General features: G+C 35.6%; 1 protein-coding gene across 8 annotated transcripts in view; it reads right to left on the reverse strand.

The window, feature by feature from the left end:
• Positions 1–228: 228 nt before the first annotated feature.
• The window catches only part of KDM6A (lysine demethylase 6A), a 155,531-nt gene continuing 134,844 nt past the window's right edge, over positions 229–20,915 (reverse strand). For 7 of the 8 annotated variants that reach the window (XM_074147401.1, XM_074147315.1, XM_074147229.1 and 4 more), the window contains 10 exons: positions 20,297–20,502; positions 17,814–17,878; positions 17,636–17,710; positions 15,617–15,765; positions 14,485–14,599; positions 12,232–12,419; positions 10,831–10,972; positions 5,393–5,519; positions 4,282–4,452; positions 229–1,909 (listed from right to left, as the gene is read on the reverse strand). In XM_074147401.1, the coding sequence (XP_074003502.1) occupies positions 1,880–1,909; positions 4,282–4,452; positions 5,393–5,519; positions 10,831–10,972; positions 12,232–12,419; positions 14,485–14,599; positions 15,617–15,765; positions 17,636–17,710; positions 17,814–17,878; positions 20,297–20,502 (1,268 nt within the window). In that variant the 3' untranslated portion in view covers positions 229–1,879. Of the gene's footprint in view, positions 1,910–4,155; positions 4,453–5,392; positions 5,520–10,830; positions 10,973–12,231; positions 12,420–14,484; positions 14,600–15,616; positions 15,766–17,635; positions 17,711–17,813; positions 17,879–20,296; positions 20,503–20,915 lie in introns of those variants that run through there. The other variant, XM_074146835.1, reaches the window with a different exon arrangement.

Consider the following 20,915-nt stretch of genomic DNA (forward strand, 5'->3'; position numbering starts at 1 on the left):
TGATTCTTCATTAGAACACCCTTCGTTTGAAGCTAATGTAAGAGGCGATTCTTTTTGTTCAAAAGAAACTATTAGCATGCTCTGTGCCTTTAACATTTCACATTGATTACAAAAAAAATTTAACAATGCAATCACTAACATACCCCACTAATGAGAAATTATGAGAAATTGTTTGATGCAGAACCTTCTGCATCAGTCAACTCTGATCGATAAGAAAGCTATCCATTTTGAAATTTAGATTTAATGCATTTTCAAGAAGCTAATGAGAAAGGAGCAAAATAAATACCATCATTAAAACTGCAAACTGTTACAATGATATATTATAAACTTGTCCTAAATAAACCTAGTGCTTCAAAAATTTACCAGTGAATTCGTATTACAAAATATGTGAAAATACAATAGTATACCACAAAACAACGTCCTTTTTTGGGGTCGACAATGATGCCAAGATGATTCAGTCTTAACTTTTGAAATTGTCAATAGAACATACTGTGATATATAAGTTGCAATTTGGTTGAATTCTAGAGAATATCCCCACCCAAACTCAAATTCACCTTTTTCATTCCTCCTCTAAAATTAGTGCCAAACTTCCTGTCAAAGCCGGTATTTTCTCAAAGAGCTTTAAAGTTTAGCCGTTACTTATTTTCTACTACTACATTTTGGCAGCAACTATTTATTGGTCTGTTATTGCAAAAAGTGCAATTTAACAATAAACCAGTCTGAAGGTCATTTTATGTCTTGAGGATACATACCATATATTTCTTTAAAAATAATCATACTTTTGTAAGCAATACTTTACAGTAGACACCTCAAATCTACCATAGATGTAAAACTTAAAACGAGAAAAATTTAGTCTCTAAATCTTTATACACATATTTATATTTGAGTTTCTATATATATTATATATATACACAAGCACAAGAGTATATATAAAATATATATAATCAGATTCAAAAAAGAACAAAAACTGGGCACTGTACATAAAATCTTTTTAAAACTCAAACAATAGAAAAACTTTAAACATTAAACAATTTTAATAAAAGTTTCTGTACAACGCTAAGCAGTTTTATTTACATATAGAAAATGTAATAGGAGTAGTGTTTGAAATTACAGAACTCCTTAAAATTTCAATGGCAGGTAATCTGGAAAAAATAACAGCATTCCATTCACAAATATTTTCAAGCAATAAATATGTATTTATAAATAGTGTAAATTTACATCAAGATTAGAAACAAAAATCACAAATCTGAAGTTTATTCCTTAGTCTATGTGCAACCCATTTATCTTTGTGACTTGGCTGTTAATTGTTTTAAATTTTATTTAGGAACCAAAAGTGTAACCGTCATGGTTTCAAAACAAGACAGAAAAACATAAAAGCAGTAAAAAATTTATATCACCTAACTCTTCACATAAAAAAAAAAAAAAAAAAAAAAAAAGAAGAAGAAGAAGTTGCCCAAAGAAAGACTTAAAATTTCTAACTACCTTACAAAGAAATGACCAGCTAAGCTAGTACTTTTCCAAGGGAAATTCTGAAGGGGAAAAATGGATGAAACCAACTCATCAGCCCAGAAACAGAGAAATACAAAAGAGGTGGTCTTCAAGTCAGTAGTCTGTATAATGTTGCCAGTTTTGTCAGATATATACAAAACATGGAATTATTTTTTTGAAGTACAGCTGGATGAGCTTTATTTGTTTTGAGTTCTGGAGTAGGAGGCAGTGCTCTCTCCTGTCCAGTTGGTTGACACTCCGCACTTGGAAGGTTGCATAGACACAGCTTTCAGCCAGCAGCCTTACGGGATAGCTACAAAAATCAGTGGTGCAGAACTGGGTCACTTCCTGAATATCAGAAAAGTTTTCATTTAATGTCCATGAAAAAATGTCAAGATGAGGAGGATGGCAATGGAGGAGCCTGAAAAAGAAAACATTAAATTACCTTTTCTACAAGGGTGTAAAATTCAGTTGTTTAACCAATACCTGCACAAACAGTAACCATGAGAGTTTAGTCACACGCACTACTGCTTTTACACTTCAGGACTTTTGGCAAATGGATACTGGCTTTTTTTTGCTTTTTTTTTTTTCCCCCAACTTACTCAAATACAACACATTTTATGACTACTCTGCATTAGGATTTTGCCTATACTGCAGACTGGAGTATGCTGTGGCAATGCCTGTGTTAATACAACGTGAGCTGACAAAAAAAGTCCCATTGTGGCAGCAGAGAGCTCCATGTAGGCTCAGTATGGATATATCTTTATATACCCTAAAACAGGGATTCTCAACCTGTTTACCGATGGGGTTGTGTGTGGGGGGTGTGTACTGTCCATTTCTGGCTCTCCAGATGCCTTCTGGGCTTCATTTTTTTTTCCCCCTCTACCTTAGCAATAACATATAACCCTGAAGTTACGGTATCTGTAGAAAGGGTCTCAGATTCTCTGACATGGGGACAGAGTTAATTGGGGGTTTCTGTGGGTTTTTTTTTCTTGTTTTGTTTTGTTCTTTAATCCTGGAAGACAATACCAGACTGCCCCAAGAGTGGAGTATGTCTTTTTTCTGCCTGCTTTCAGGAGATGAGGTCCAGAAATATCTATTTCCCAATATTGTACTTTGTGGCATTACCATCAAAATGCTGAATCTTTGATGGCATTTCCTTCTCCTCTTTTCCTGTCCGTCAGTCCTGTCATGATGTGGAATCCCTTCAAGAAGCTGCTCAGGGTCTTTAAAGACCGTTTAATCATACCATAGTACCCACCTATGAAACACTACCACTAGCTGATCCCCATATTTGCTCCCAATATTTCACCCCCAACTCAGACCCTCTCTGTTAGGCCTATTGCACCTTTGCCATCTGAAATTATCTGCGTTCTGTGACCTGGAACAAACCTGATCTCTTTCCTAGATCTGAGAGATGTCACTTTTAGGCTATGACTCTTCTCAAGTGAGACTGTATAGCCTTTAAAAGAAATGAATGCGCACACCAATTTCACAAGAGAACAATTATTAACGCCCTTTAAGACTGGAGGTATAGTCTTTGGTGGGCGAAGGAGCTGCTCACAGGTTGAGAACCCTTGTTCTAGGGACAGTATCATCACTGCTACCTATATAATGTTATAAACACAGACAACAAAATACCCTTCCCTCCCCCCTCTTTCCCATACAGAAACCTTCTTGCCCATTTCAACTCAACTGGATGATGTATCTGAGAACAGGTGTTTATTTATATGCTTTTCTGTAACAGATCATCACTTCGAAATTGCAATATTTCACAAACTATAATGACAATGGGCTCCTAGAAGTATGAACTGAAGTTCAACCAGCTCAGGCTCTGTAGGACCAATGAAGAGAATTAAAATCAGAGGACATGGTCCTGCACCTTCACCAGCCTGAACCTTGAGGCCTTAGCTCAAAAGGTCACAACTTATCATGCCAGCATTACGTGAAATAATTGTCTAAACATACATTTTCTGCAGCACCTGGAAACGAATCAAAAGGCACAGCCGTTTCTGGGCTGTTGTATTTAATTCAACATGAAATTCTCGTAACGCTTAGTCCAATGTTTGTCTCCTTTGACAGAAAGGCAAGGCTTATTAAATAAATCCAGCATCGCTTTCATTGTGATTACAAACAAGCCATCTCTCCCTGAAACAATGAAACCTGGGTGAAATGTTAGGACAGTTGTGCTGACACAGTTCAAAGCAGGAGGCTGCCATGTATAGCACAAAGCTATAATGGCAAAGAGGCTTTTTGCTTTAAATTGAAATGCAAAGGAGGCCCCAAGCCAAAAGACAGAACTGTTTGAGAGCATCCACTTGCTAAGCAGAAGGACAGTGCTGATTTGGGAGAGGATGGGTGGGGAAGGGGAGGAAGGGGTCTGAGTGCACAGGATGCTCTGCTGCTATACTGACTTCATACCACAACCAATGTATTAGAGATGCTCTTGAACCTGGTGCTAGTTTCTCCAAGCTTCACTGTCCTGATTCTTCCCATCTCCATCTGATCCAGTTATGGTCTTCAGGTGATCTCTATTGGATTTTTAAAGCCACAACTTTATGAATTGTAACATCATACTTTTCCTGAAAACTGAGCGGTTATGTTCTGCAGTAAGTTACTCTACTATTTCACATAATTCTGACTCTTCAGCGTTTTGTTCTGTAAATATCACACACAACCCATACCTCCATTTGAATCAGAAAGTCCACGGTACTCATACAATGGAGTACCAAGACAGTCTACAACTGCTTTACAAATAATGTATTTATGCACCCACTTATTAATTTGACTTACTAATGTAAATTGATCATAGACTTGCATCAAGTCCTCCATTTTGTACTGTTCTAGCACCACAAAATTTTCCAGGTTCGTGCTTATCTTTCGTGCACAGTCTTGGCAATGTACGACATAGGTCTTTCGAGAATTGCTCTCACTAGTGACAAAAAGCAGATCAAAGACTTCCACCTATTAGATAGGAAACAGAAAGTCAACTGTTACAATTTCATTTTTTAAAAGTTAAACCAATGAAAATTGCATTTTCTTTAAGATTTACACACTTACCCTATGCATGCAAAGAGAAAAATTAGATTTGTTCAGGGAAAAATCTATCCTCCTAAGGCTCAAGCAGAGATGTGAAATATTCTAAAACCACTAACATTACACTTAGAACGTCTGCATGAACAGCACTATGGGAAAGCTTTTAATCAATATTGACAAAGCAGGATTCATACTCTAAATAGGGGTTACTCAGTAAGGTGGGGATTTTTAACAATTATACCTAATTTTCCTTTTTCCAATTTGTCTGCAAAAGAAGTTTGTGATTTATTTCCTTACTACTCAGTCACATGCTCATCCTGCCCAAGAGGCTCAGTCAGAAAATAACTAGAAAATTATTTTCAGAGGGTAGGAGAATTTTATTTTCTTTTAAGCTTCATGAAAACTGTGATCACATACTTTAAAGAAGTATTAACAGAAAGCAGAATCAAAAATTTCAGCAAAAAGGTATGTCCTGTGAAGACAATGTACTTAAATTCTCTCTCTTTTGGGGCTGTTGTTGACTTCTGAAATTAAGGCAGACACACCTTTACAATGAAGCTCAGCAGATCAAATTATATGCAGGAAGGGATAACAACTTTTTATAATAACTGAGAATTGAAAACCGACCTAGCGTATAACAATGCTGTGAAGTACTGTGGAAGAGACTACAGCAAAATATAGCCTATGTCTAGAAAAACAGATTTATAAGCTCTTTGAAGACAGTACTGCAGCACCTATATGTTCTTATAGCATATAGTAGATGCTGCAACTTAAAGCAAAATTAAAATATTAATAACAACCAAAGACAGGACAAAATTCAAATAAATATTATAGTACTACACAAGCCCAATGCGTATTTTTTACTGACCTCACAAATGCTACAGTAATGAGCTGGCTCGTCCTTTGCTCGCCCATGCCAGACAATCTCTTTTCCTGCAGCAATTAGAGCTTCCCTCAGTGTCTGACACTGTTTGAGAGTTCTTAACAGGCAGTACCTGTAATCAAAATCAGTGGTATGTTCAGTTCAATATTCAACTTCATAGCAAGATTCAAGTAGACTTAAATTTCTTCCCAGACCCTGTACTCTGAGTTCCCTCTTCCCCTGGGATTTCAGGAACAGCTGGTTAATAAGAATCCCTAGACCCATGACTTAGGTAGACGCTACAACACATGCTTATGGACCTCTGTGTCGATTTGCTCCATTTCAGTACTGCCCCCCTTTGCCCTGCAAACAGGTTATATGTTTCATTTTTGACTAGAATGCACTAATGCCCTTTTAAGCACAATAAAATAATGTGTTTTCAAAAGTAATTCATGTATTTTATTTTGAACTATAAATTTAGCAGCAAGAAGTTATTTTCAATTTGGCAGTTCAAACTAGCTGTTTACATTTTGTATAAATAACTATAGCCTATACAAAGAACTGTTTTAATTAACATCCTCAAAACCCTGTTACAAGCATTTTCCTCCGCGTAAAAGGAAAAAAAATAGACAGGTTAGAAAAGTAAGGCCCTCCACAAAAAAAAAACCCAAAACCCGAACTCTGAAATAGGAATAAAGAAAAAATTTAATACTTATTTGATAAATGAAAAAAAAAAGTGGTCAAATGTCAAATTAAAATCAACAATTCCTGGCTTTACTTCTGTAAAGCATAAAAAAAAAAATTATCTTCACAATTTTATACAGTTCTCTTCTGTACTAGAAAATCTAACTTGTTTTATAAGCACTGTATGAGCTACAGATGTTCTCAAAAAAAGTTGGCAAAATAGGTCACCAGATTTCTAAATTACAATGTTATTTACAATAATTTTTAGCTCTTAGCCATCCTATTTATTTGAGCCACAGCCTTTGCAGCCTTTAATTTTCTCCTCCACAGGGTGGTTACGTTACATGCTCATTAGATGCAGAAAGAAGACTGAAAAAATGTAAGGGGAAGAATAAACATTGGACAGAAAACAAAGTGCTCAAGAGTTCTATCAAAATGTTTTCAACTTGATCCTTCTCCCATTTTAAAGCCTTAAACATGTAATATATATGTTCTGTATTTTTCTAAAAAATGTTTCTTTCATGTGTTTCCAAGTAGTTAATAGAATCTTAGGCTTACTTTGAGATACTCTCCTCTTGATGTTTTGCACTCAGACTGTTCATCTTCACTAAAAACAAGTCTATAGCTTCATTAATACCCTCACTGTAAATAATGCAAAACTGAAAGTGTGTTTCTATGTTAAACATCATATTTTCATATACTGAATTTCAAGAAAATTAAACAGCTCATTCAGCCGTAACTCCATCAACACTTTTAAAGTTTGGTGTTAATGGGACTTACAATGCTACGGTCAACCATATGCGATAGATCATGTATTAATTCACTTGAGTGTTGGGCTAACGTAAATGTGCTTCTGACAAGTTTAGTAACTTTGGTATAGCATTCTTTTCTGCCATACAGCTTGACTTCAAAGAAACATAAAAGCCACCATTCTTCTCTTCTGCTGTTACCCGGAGAAGTCTTTGGGCACGCCAAAGAGCAACTGGAAGCACATTTGCACACTTGCCACCATTGTTCTCCACTCCTGACTTCCAAAGACTTTCAAAGTGTTATTTTCAAAGAGTTTTCTAGTGTTACAGTTGTGAAAAAAGAATTGCCCAAAATGTAATCCACATATAACACCACTGCAATGTTTGCCAAATTTGAAACCAAAGCCAAAAACAATAGCTAGAAGGTGAATTCTCCCTCCTTGGATAAAATTCAGATCCTAGTTATGGCACTTGAAAACATACATGTTAACTATTTCATGCTGTCAAAGAATGGGAGAAAGCATACAAACTATCACTTTGAAAAAGCAGCACAATTTCCTAAAGTATGGGAAGCCTAAAAAAGCCAAAAAGGTGTCTAGCAGAGCACGATGTATAAAGTTAAATGATGTCGGCTTTTAGTATTGTAGGCCTGCTTTTATTTCTTGTACAGTGAGAATTCAGTTCAAAGAAAATCTGGACCATATGTCTCTCTCAAATTCTTCACAGGTATGGCATAAGGAATATGAGTAAATCATGTCCAGTTAAATTCAAATATTTAAGAGATGAAGATTTTAAAATGGAGATCATCCTGATTTATTTTAGAAGGGCAGTGAGAAACCTGTTTGAATATTTAGAAATCCAGTAAAACTTTTCTAAGTGTGGAGACCATGCCAATGGCAATGCAAAACTGACCTCTTTGTATCTTTCAGTAATACATCTTCCCTACAGATACCGAAATGTATTTTATCTGGCCTCATGATTTTGTGCAAAATCATTTCTCCCATGTCAAGTTCTTTTACGTTTCTGAAACTATTTTTGTCCAAGAACTTAGTATTTCAGTTACTTTGGAATTAATTTTTTAAGCCTTTATGACTATGTTCCCACTACCTCTAAAATTCTTCTCTTCCTGAGATGCATTTGTAAAAGTCCTTCTAGCTTCCATCTAAGAGGTTTGTGGTTCATTTTTCTTTTCTTGAGGGTTGTGCTCCCTCAGTCGTTTTAAATCATTCTGTCGGCCTGTGTTCCTGATCATGATCCTACTGTTAATATCAAATCTTTAAAAGACCTCTCATGAGAAAGTTTTAGTTTTTGCTCTCTTTTGTCTAGCAAGACAGCACCGAGTTGCATATTAACTAAAAATATAAAGAGGCTTCAGATTTCTTCCAAGTTTCCTTCTATTAGTTTCTCCCTATTGCTGTTCTGTTTCTTTTCATCATTAATCTGCTTTCCAATATTTATATGTATGCTTAATTTTAGTTTATTGCCTCTGTAGTGGTTACTCTCACATAATCCAGTAAGAAATATTTATATTTATCTTTCAAATTGGAATTACAAAGTAATGTTTATTGTTTCCCAAGAGCTATTCTTTTGTACTATACTGATACCTAAGAAGGCCCATAGAGAGAAGTCAAGCTACCTAAACACTTCAAGTATCTTCAATGTGCAATTTTAGATACAGACCTGCATTTTGGCAAAAAAGACGACAGCTGTGTCACTGACACATTTTTTTTTTCCTGATGATAAATGAAAAGTCAGCTATTCAAGATGAATTTCAACGAGATGTATCAGAAATCACTATTTCTCAAGTGTTTTTATACACGTGTGTACACACACACACAAATGTCTCTATTTTGTACATAATAAATCCAGGAGCAGTGGACAATAGCTATTTGCCAGCTGGTGCTTTCTTTTTCCTGCAGACAAGCAGTCCATACAAAAAATTATACAACTGCTTCCTATCTTAAGGAGATCCATGAAGGCTTCTGCACTTCCAGTGTGCTTACAAAGCCAAGGTCAGATACCAGACTGTTTATTCTGGTGGTACCCATTTCTAGTAACAGCTATACCATGGCTACAGAAGCGACCACAATGAAGAGTTACTGCTACTAGATGTTACAAATCAGAGCTCATCATTGGATCTTCTTCCCTTCTGCACACACAGCATGGAACTTGGGATTTGGCTGACAACTAACTTAGATGGAGGGCTTAATCCAAGTAAACTGGAAATGGTTTCAGTAGACTAGAAAACGCAAATGCGTGCAATTGTATCTGCTCCTCAGCAGCTTTGTTTATTTCTAATGTACACCTAAAATTTAGGTCTCTCACTAGAAAAAACTCAGCTGCTCTCAGCCAGCAAGACAATAGGAAACAACCATTTTGTCTGTTGTGTTTCTTCACATTTTAAGAGATTCTCTTGTAGAAGGATGCTATGCTCAGTCATGTTTTTCTCCTTTTAGGCCTAAACCATGGCAAAAAAAAAACCCCTTAACTTGTGCAAATGCAAATACAGGTGCCAAAAAATGAAAATCGTATTTTGCCAAAAACATTCCAGAAGTGTTTCAAGCTTTAGAATAGATGCCTGCTGGGCTTGGGAAGTTATATAAAGATAATTGTGAAGTAAGTTTGTGGGTTGTTTTTTTTAAATGGACTTTTTGGCTTCCTCTCTCCAACAGCCTGCTTTTTTTCCCCCTATTTCTCATTTCTAACTATTCAGTTTCTCCTCTCCCCTTCTTGACAGCTAGCACGCTGACTACAAGCTCTAATAGCTTAATTGAAGGGGCAGGATTGTCAAGCTTTCAGCGAAGATTTTCTTTACCCTAGGTATTAGTTACTACATTTTAAGAGAGTATTCATGCATAAATGCAATTCCAAAACCTAGATTTACAGCGACTACAAACCTCCCTAGCTTCAACTTCCAATACTTTTGATCCTTACAAAGTTACAAGTTCACCAATTCCACCATTCTGTAACAGATGTTCAAGCCTAAATTAAATTCCTACTGCGAAAAGGTGTCTCACTCAGATGTCATCAATAAATCCTACTAGGGGGAAAAAAAGAACTTATTTTTCTTTGTGCTTTATTTGCAGGTTAACCCACCCATTTTTTAAAGGTCCATTTCAAGGCAAATTATAAAAGGATTCAATGCTTGTGGATCCAGTATGTTAACAAGACTAAGAAGTGCTCAAGCTAGAAGCTCCTTTGGTATGCTTAAGGAAAACAGAGAGTGCTACTACTACAGTATTTTCATGATGAGTAATGTGCTTTGGAATTCATTCCCTCACTTCCTTTAGGACAAACCTATGATATACTCTGAAATGTCCATTCATTCCTTAACCTAGCTATAATGATGCTGCAATATGTTTTATATTTGCTTGAAGTTGCACTTTTCAAAAAAAAAAAAAAAAAAAAATTACCAAGGATGCTCCAAGCCTGGAATACTCCTGCATTTTGGAATATGTGTATGAGAAATGTCACTAAGCTCAATTATCTTTTTACACATCAGTTAATTCATTGTTCACAAGAAAGATCAAAGAGAAGGTGGCTTTCAAATTTCTACTTTCCTTTATTTAAAACATTTATACTGGATCTCCAAATGACAGTGTGTGAACACTAGCTAGAGGTTCTAGAATGTAAAATTAAGTTTAACTCTGCTGTAAAAATGACTAAACATTTTAATTTTAATATTTGGGTTGATGACCTAATTTTGTTATTTCTTATGGTATGTACTCTGAACAGCTTTTGTCATCTAAGTCAACTGCTTCTGTAAACTGCTGTATTAAGTCTATGGCATATTTAACAAAAATAGTTAATTTGATCATTCTAAAACTATGCCACAATAACATCAAATTAATTGTATTTATAAATGGATTATTTGAAAAACAGAATATAAAATAATTTTGGCTTGATTGTCAGGAATGGAGAAGTCTTACAAAGGATTACTTCCAAACCAACTGTTGTTTTATGCTTGAAGAGGAAATGGGTACAGTAAATGTTCAAATAAGTAAAACTTACTTTATCATTTCAAAAAGCTTTGGATCCGAGACCTTGATATTTCGAGCCATATTCCATGAAAGATGAACCATGGGTACTATGGACTTTACGCTCTGCAGTTTATTCCACTCGTACCGTTCCACCGCCAATTTATATTGACAAGCTATACAAAAACAAAATTACAGAAGCAATTAGTCAAGGTAAGAAACAGTTATCAACTGGAGCCAAAATAATTTGATTATAATAAAAACGTATACATTTTAGGGCTAGATTAAACTTCATTTGCAGTGAAGTTCCAACTACATTGGAACTTCATTCCAACTACACTTGAATTCTATAAAATTTCTTTTAAAAAGTGCATTAACGATGCTAAAAGAACACACAATACCACAGCAGCAACAACTGTCTGTGCAAATGAGTTACTGACAAGTGTTTGATTTCTATGGTGAACAGAGAACAATATTTCAAAAAGGTTACTTAAAAAAAATCTTCAAATATTTCTGATAAAAAAATACTAGATTTGAAATGTCTGCATCTCACTCTAGTCACTCTTTGTCATAATTTTACAATGCTATGGTATATAATTTGTCTTGAAAAGGAAAACTGCACCTCAAGAGATTTGTCGCAATGAGTCAGACTTTTTCATTAAGCAGCCTACTCACCCTGTCTTTTTAAAAAAGTGTTTTACAGAATTTACTGTGACTGAACATGTGAGCTCTGTATCAGTCAGTCATAAAATCCTGGAGATATACTATTTATTGCACCATAATGAAATAAAGATACACCTTACACTTGTTTAAGAAAATGGAAGTTTTTTGGAAGTACATTCTCTTCAAATGCTTGACAGAATCTCATTTTAGCTATGAAATTTCCTTCCATTCTCACATTTAAAAATCTTCCAAGGCTATGATCCAAAATTAAAGACTTTTAGAGCAATAGGTCTGAAAAACTAAATATTCCTTTATGACAAAATTTTACACAACTGTTCACATTTCCTGATGCTTTCACTAAAGAGTAATTAGGTATCCGTTGTCCTGAGAAAGTTAGATTGGACAAGTCCTTAACTCATATGCAAGCTACAGAGCAGTCTGTTGGGTAGAACAAATTTTGGGAGAAAAAGTTAAGAAATGGCCTGTCTACAAGACAAAGTGTATGAATGAATCTAAGCAATTTATTCTGCTAGTGTCTGCTACATAATTGTAATTTTTACAAGTCCATTAAATGAACACATGCAAAGGCTGCATTCTTGCTGCTTTCTCTTCCTCTTACCAATGGAATTACTTAAAGCTTCAGCACATAATGTTTTAAAATACAGTAAATCTAGTAGAGCATGGTAAATTAGTAAGAAACGGTAGTTTCTTTGCAAATGTAGTATAACATTACCTAATTACGTAGTTCTGCACAGGCACTATTCAACCATACCTGTAAGAGGGCCAACATTCCATGCAATGTTGTTGCACCAACCGATAGCCTGAACCCAATGAACAGTGCCAGCATTTATCCACACCAAATCCCCTGGTCTTTGAATAAACCGATAAACTGGGACATTGGCTTCATACAAATCTTCCAAGTTTGGCCACCAAGAACCCATTAGGAAATTCATATTATTCCTGAAACAATAGGAAAAAAGGTCTTTAGCATTTATCCGCAGACATACTAATGGCTCATACTTCAATGAAATTGCCTGTAAAAACTGATCACCACGATAAATGCTTTCTGCATCTAATCATTGACCCAGGAGGACTAGTCAAAAGGAAAGTTTCATCTATAAAATTCCTAATCCTAATTCCACAGTTCACATGCAATACATTAAAACACTTAACCATCTGGCTTCCCATGTGAAGTCAGTTTATGGCTCCCAGTTATGTTCTATTTACTTTTAAATTTCCCAGCATTTTATTAACGCTGGGGCAGAGATTAATGCTTGGTTAGATCAAGTGTGACAACGGTGCCAAATGCTGCCTTTTTAACCACTGACTCATTTTATATACAGACTGTACCAGCTCTTAAGAATGCTTTCTTTTGCACAATGCCAACCATGTACTTGTACTGGCAGCTTATGCACGTGAAGCTTGTCCAACAAGCAACCTGTTGGCACCATCTCAACTGTGATCCACAGGTCTATGATATATTCAGCCAAGAAATATCAGCCCTCATGAGAAGCATGAAAAAACACCTCCGTATGGATTTCCTAAGCACAAACTCTTTCACTATGGTTATGCAAAATACATACTTCTCTCCCATCCTTAACCCAATTTTATACTGTTTTTATACTGCACCATGACAGATCATTCACAATTCATTGTTTTAAAGGACAACTCAGTGCCTCCATCAGGCACTCTAGACATTTTGTGAAGTTACCAAGATCTGACACCCTCAGGAGCACAGTGTCATGGGGGTAAAGGCATGTTGTCATCAGAGACACTGCAATTCCATGAGTGGAATTAGAATTTTGAGATGGCTAATCTTTGTAAAGGTGGATGAAATACGAACAGTTGTCAGCAGACAGCCAGAAAATACGGAACCCTGAGAGGAATTTGCAGAGCTCTGGAAAAGTTCTGAAGAAAAGTCAAGAGCTTAGTCCAGTTTTAACTGGGCAAGATAAGAAGAAAAAAATCTCCTGTAAGATCAGCTTCAGAGGTTACCCCTTGAACACTAGCATTATTAGGGGACACAACTGTTCCTCCTCTTTTTTGGGCGTGGGGTGGTAGAGTGGTGGTGGTGTAGTGTGGTGGGGTGGTTGCGTGTGCATGTGTGTGTGTTTTGTTTGTTTTTAAAGCATTCACTCAACACAAGGCTCAACATAGAAACCCCAATCTTAGAGCTGGCTGAGTATGGTCAGTGCGCCTCAACTTTTCCGGCAAGCTGCAAATACACACCATGCCATGACACCTCCTAGGGTCTGAGTAAACTAAGGTCTCCCACTAGATGCAGCAAGAAACCATGCCAAAATACGAATGACTCTGTACTTGCTCGTGTACAACACGTACATTAATCATAATAAAGATTAACAGCATACATCACCAGGAAAATACTTCATCACTCCTAAAAACAAACAAAACAAAACCCCAATCTTTCAGCCCCAACTTTGTTCCATCAGTCCACTGCAATAGCTCTAGAAAGCCATGACACCATTATAAAAGCATCACCATTTGGTAATAGTTGAGGTCAGTTTTAATACGCATGATAGAGCGGCCTAGATAAACAGCAAGGGCTACGATGGATTTTCTGATGTGGAAACATTACTGCTATGAAAACTGGATTGATGCCACATAATACACATTGGTAGCAGACAGTCTATGTTTACACTAAACTTCTGATCCCCTTTAATGTAGTATTTTGTATCTTGAACCTAGATGAGCATTTGCTACTAGCAATCTCTTGCTTGTATTTCCTTCATTCCTGTGTTCGGAAAAAAAACAAACAATGGACCTAATGTTAATTTTTGAGAGAAAGGCTATCGCAGACAATCCAAGTTTCTGTACGCTGTACAAACGTAATATTTTGTATAAATTCTAGATTTTGCATTTTGACTTATTTTAAAAGACTTTTCTAACTACATGGAAAACTGGAAAAATAATGTCCTCTTACAGCACCCTCACTAATTTCCCCCCTTAGGTCTGAGAAAGACAGAGAACTTGATAAAAATAGAGAAAAATAGCATGCCCAGCTTACTTTTCACAGAAGTCATTCATGACACCCCAATAGCTTTCAGGGACAACAAACCATTCACAGTCACCTGGACCAATATTTATATTTACGGAACAAAAGTTGTTATTTTCTTGATGACCTGAAATTTAAGAGAAAAAATAAACACACTTCATGTCAGGCTGACCTATCGAAATAATGCTATGAAAATGCAAAGTAACAATTACTAAAAAACCCTACATCATAGTTTAAGTATTCGTACACGTTTTTATATGACGCTTATACACACTGCTTAGGGGCTTCACAGTGTTAAGAAACGCAATTAAGCTACCAGTGACTAGAGAATTCTGCTTTTTTTAGTTTCTGGAAAATGAAAAGCTGGAACTACCAATCTTGCAAATCTGACCAGTACTTCAGCAGTTCCCTTTTTCGTAGAAATGAATGCTTCAGCGTGCTAAACCTTAGATTTTGTGTTTTATGATAGCTCTTGACAGTCCCAGTCTGGAGCAAAACTTCATGACTTCAGGCACTGAATAGACAAGTAGTAATAAAATCTGTCCCAAAGAGCTTTCAAGATCAATGTAGAACTGCCAGTATTTTATCTTCTTTTGACAGCTGGAAAACTGAGCCATAATCCCTAATGGAATTATCTAAAGTTGTACTTCAGAAAAAAACAGACCCTGAAATTTAGTCCAGATCCCTCAAGTCTCAGTCCAGTGCTTTAACACAGCACTATTCATTACGGAGGGTTGAATCCTATCCTCAAGACAATAAAGAATCTAAAAAGTAAAAATATACTGATTTCTGTGATTGCACAAGACCTACTTTGGAAGCCTGTAAAAACTTTCAAGGCATGCAAAATACAAATACCGTCCAAGTATATAAACCCACCATCTTTTTGACCTTAAAGAATCCGGTATTGCATGCAAGAGGTTAGTATGGTAATAACCTACCACTGCAGAAATCCAGAAATTTCCACCATAAGGTAATTTAGTACTTTGTACATGCAGAGTTCAATTAAACAAGAAAAAAAGTACTGAATATGTACAATTTTATTATGTTTAGGCATGCTGTAAGATATGGAAAACCTGCAGTGCGGTTAAATCAATACCACAGCAGTAGAACCTGAATTTTTTTCATGCAAAGAGATTATACTCACCTGGTGTTCTACTTCCTGGAACCTTCATGTACAACTGCACTGTGTTCATGCCCAGGATGGTATGACCAACATGGCTTAGAAGATTTCCTGCTGATACCACACGTACAAAAGCAGGAAGTTTTGTCAGTTCATGGAGTTGCAACTTCCACCTGCAGCAAAATAGCAAATTGACAAACTGTGAATCCTTAAGACTCTTAGAGGAGTTTGAGAAATATAAACATTTTCAAAAAATTGTTAGCACAGGAGATAAAAGAGCAGACAATCTACTTCTATGTAACTTAGCATTTCTTAAGAGGGAAATTGAGGCAATGCAATACCCCTTACTTGACAGTTACAGAAATTTAAATGACAATTTCATCTAAGAGTGAGCTAAAATCCAGGGTGATCAGAGTCACCCTTGCAGTTAGTCAGTCTGCTGCTATACTGCCAGAAAACTCTGCTTGCAATTTACACCTCAGTGTACATCTTTTCCAAGTGAAAATGGAGCTGTGCTCTCCTCACACTCTTAAGCCAGTGAAGAAACTGTTAACCATGCTTTCAAGAGTGAAACAATATTGTGCTACAACATATGTCAAGAAGAGTGTCTAAACATACCTTAGCCTGTGCACACAAGTGCTGCGGCCAAGAATGAAGTTAACTACACGCATGTGCTATGGAACTGAATACTTGCATTTATAAAAACACATATCTTGAAACACAAAAATCCCAGAATTTAAGTATGGAGCTCTGTAATGTCACCCAGGTATCTGTGTTACTCTTTTAATTTTAAATTATGTCCAAATATAATCACAATTCTGACAGGCTAGTTGAGGGCAAAGATAGTTTTGTAGCAAAAGCTGAAACTGCAGATCAGAAGATCAGGCATCTACCTGGGATCCTACAAGAACTATTTAAAGTATCAAAATCCAATTCCCTATGAGCCTCAGGTTAGTTATGCTTAGGTTAATTTAAAGTTTCTCTCCCCGTGGTTTGCTCTGGGTGCTAGTTTATTAGCAACAATTTTGCATCTACAGATGGAAATTTCTTTAGGAAAAAACCAGCATCTATATTAAAAACTTTATAAACAATCTCTAATCACATACATATGTACACACGTTGATCTTTCAGTGACTATACCACATAAGACCTCAGCATCTTAAGCGGGCCTTATTCCCCCGTTTCAAACACCATAACCTTTTCTTTTGCTCTAGTGACTGAAGCAGATCAGAATTTTTGTACAGCAGCTGGTGGAACTAACATCCTAGACATACTGGATCTTTTATGGAAATACATGCTAACTAGAGATGAAACCAAGTAAAAAATTATTACCAGACACACACAAAAAAAAATGCTTTCAGAGTATTTCTAATACTTTCTGATATTTTTCTGAGCTACCTTCATCTACTCACAGAAAGATATGGAGTACAATACACAATTTATTCCCTTTTTTTTTTTTTTTTTTTTAGGTTTTGGCAGAGGTATCATGTCTTATCCACAGGTAAGCATTGGTCTGGTCCTCGACTACGTATTTTGAAACGTGCTCCTGGATAGAGAAGCAATAGCTATGAAAAAGTGGCAACAGAAAGGATGACACCAGGAACAAAAGGAAACAAATCCCAAGTAACAAAAATCCAGAGAAATAAAAAAGAAAAATCCTTTAATCTTACAGTTTCTGTGCAAAGACTGAAAACTTGGTATTGTCAGAAGTAATTAAAGATGTATGCAAACAATTTAAATCCCCAGAATGAAACAAAGTGAATGTATTAGAAGGAGGACAGTTTGTGATGGCTGTTTAAGTTCATTTCTGGAAAAATAAAGATCCTAGAAAAAAAACCTTGAAAAGAGATTTTAAGGTGAGAAGGACTCTTAACAACAGTTAAAAGACCAAAGGTAACAATTTAGCTGTGGAAATAGGCTATGTAACTGGAATTGGGTTTATCAATAGTGTGACTGATGTCTGAGAAGAATGCATGGGTTTTCCAGCAGGAGTATGATACCGTAGAATACCACTGTGAGCAGGAGAAACTGTAATCAACTTACTTTTTGTCATCTGACAGGTCAATGTTGGTCCCAAACTTGATTGTTTTAAAAGGTCCTCTTCTCCTCCTCCCAGAGCTGCAAATACAAAAAATGTAATAGGTAAATGTGAAAATGGGAATGAAGTAAAAAAAACCACATAAAACCAACTACAGAATTATCACAGTTATACCACACTTACTTATCAGAAGATGTGGATTCATTGTCTGAGTGGTCCTTGTGGTGACTCTTCTTCTCATTTTCCTCCTATAAAATGCAATTGTGGAAATGTTTTTTATATATATATAAAAACACAAAAATAATAACATATAAAAAAATGTATAAAATGGTAACATGTTCACAGGCATAAGTACAATTTTTTTTGAGATGCTGGTACAATCTTTAAAATATCTCTAAGATTTTATGTGAATATTACTGTTATGAAAATTTAAAAAAATAAATAGTTACTAGTCAAAAATTATTGCAAAAAATTCTTCATGACTACAAATTCAGTGAAGTTCAGGCCAGGACAACAGAAAATATCTACACTGTAAATGTTTCTGCTAGCCTACATTACGGTTGCAAATTAGTATGTTGGTCTGCTTTATTATGCAAGTAAACTGGAATCCAGTCTCCAGTCTTAAGGAATACTGTTAACTTTTTTAGACTAGAACACTTACCTTCCTTCAAAGTCAAGCAGGTCTCCTGATATGAAACTAGGATGACTAATATTTATAAAATTAATTTTATAAAATCCATTATATAAAATCTTTTGAATTTTTCATAGCCATATGCTATTTTCACACTGCAGTAGCTAGGACCATGACTAGTGGAAAAAATCTAACCGATATTAAATGATGTAATTTGATCTTTTTAGCAGAGTGGGCTCAAAAGCCTATTCTAAAGACTTCTTTTTCCTTCTATGTCCATATACTTGCCAAAAAAGAACAAGACAAAAATGAGGGAAAACTGCCTGGAGGCTATCCAAAGATCTCTGGCTTTGAATGGGATTGTTGTTACATCTCAAAGTGCCCTATGTACCTGAGAAAGTCTCACTTCATCCTTTGAATGAAGGACAAAGAGAAACAAAAAGGAACGTAGTGATGATGGATTTATCAAATACTGCAAGACATGTTAGAAAAGCAATGTAATAGTTGTTAGAGGCATAAAAAAAAGATCACGTAGACCAAACCAAAAGGATTGTGTGTCTGTATAAGGAAACAACAAAGCTTTCATTTAAACACCGTGAAAAGTCACCTAAGGACAGGTCAAAGCAGTGTTAGGTAAAGGACACATGTACACTTAAAACAATGTCTTTTTGATTTCCAAGGGGAAAATGAAAATCATCATTCTGGATATTATTTTGTATATTACATTTTTACCACCAATTTGTAACAGAGAAAAAGTAATAATCAGAAAATCCCACAGTTCACTTCTTGGTGCAAAACCAAAGCTGAGGCTTTCCTGCTGACAAGCTACTATGGGATCACTTATGTACATTATTGAACATACGCTTCACTGGAACATTATATATGTAATGTTATCCAGCCCCCCTGGAATGACGTACAAGAATACAATGCTGGTGCAACTGTTCAAGGGGCACCAGAAAACTTCAGTTGATATCCTACTTAAATTTATTACCACTGCAGAGGAAGAAAAATCACATTTATGTCCCAAGTTCTTGATGAGTTCAGTGTTCCCCACTTCCCAACAGTATTCCTGTTTCTTTTCCTCAACTTGTATCAGTCTCGCTCAAAACATTTTGACTACCTTCCCTTCTCTATTCTTCATCTACCAATTAATTTCTTTGTTTCTAATCCTTTCATCTAACACAAAGTTTAAATTTAGAATTTCTTTCCTCTCTTACTGAAACCATTGCCATTTCTGTGTACTGCAGTGAAAACTGCAATAGTTGGTTCCTCATGTCGATGTTTTCCCTATTTTCTAATTAACAACTGGTGAAGAATATCTTTTTGTCTTAGTTCCACCTTAGCCTAATCTTTTTATAACAGCAGATAACATAAGCCTCTGAGGAGAGCCCATTGCTAATTCCAAGGATGTGCTCACTACTTCAGCAAAAATATTAAAAAGTAATACCAATGAAATAACATCTCAAACATTTCACTGTCACATGTCTAACAACTTCTAAACTAAATAGAAACTGTTATGTTCAGAACCCAACAATAACAAATACGGAAAGCATCAGCCACTTTTCTGCAAAATAATTTTTTAAACTGTTGTGCTGAAAGACAAGTCCAAGTGTAAACTTCAACAAACCACATCAAATTAACTCAGGATACTACGAAGAACAAGCAAATTTGATTTCAGAGAGTATGTGAAATTAGAAGCAATACAAGTTAAAAAAAAAAGTGCATTTAAAGTTCTAAATATCTTAATACGAATTTTGACATTATTATATGAAAGCTTGAGCTAACAAGCTTTGAAAGCACGTAATGGCCAGTTTTACATTAAGAAAATTAAGTTTTACATTAAGCATTTGTAGGAAACACCCTATATACTATTTGCCCCTCTATTCAAAACATATTCTGTAAATTTACCTGTGCTTTTCATGCCAATGGAAATGTCTCTTTTTCCTTAACAGCTTCCATTTGTTTTCAATAGCTGTTAATAATTGGTTCCTGAGTTAGCATACAGTTTGTAAATTATTTAAAACAATGGACTTACCCTTAAAGACTCCTGGAATGAGGAGGCTTGGTACTGTGCATACTTAGCAATTGTTGTATGAGATCTACTGCTTTCACAACGCCAGATTTTCTTTGTTCCAGTGGGGTCCCAGTTTTCATCTGCTGGCTGCAGTAGTTGTGTCCTCACTTCTACTACATGTTCATTATTTGCTTCTACCAATGTCTTAGTAGAGAAGAGTCCTAGGTCTAATAAATAGGAAAAAAATTCATAAATGACAGTTAAAATATAATAAAAAGTTTCAAGAAAAGAAGACATTAATACTAAAGTTATCTAAAAGTTTAAACTAAAGCATTTTTTCCCCTTAGCCTTCATAACACAGCCCACCTGTAGGTTAAAAATTAACACATGATTAACACTCAAAAAGCTTTTCTGCACCCAACAGTAGAAGCTTAGAAAACACTTGGCAGCTACCATATAGACTACATTCCAAGAAACATTTTACGTGATTTGTGTAAACAAATCTGCAAACAACACTTAAATCTATTACCAGTATTTTTCAGACTACTGTTTTATGAATGCACTTCCATCATACAATGCATTTCCTACCAGCAATTTCTATCTACAGAGTTTAAAATATTGTACAGAGCCAGATTATAGA

The sequence above is a fragment of the Numenius arquata genome, chromosome 1 (genome assembly GCF_964106895.1).
Source record: "Numenius arquata chromosome 1, bNumArq3.hap1.1, whole genome shotgun sequence".
Classification (NCBI taxonomy): domain Eukaryota; kingdom Metazoa; phylum Chordata; class Aves; order Charadriiformes; family Scolopacidae; genus Numenius; species Numenius arquata.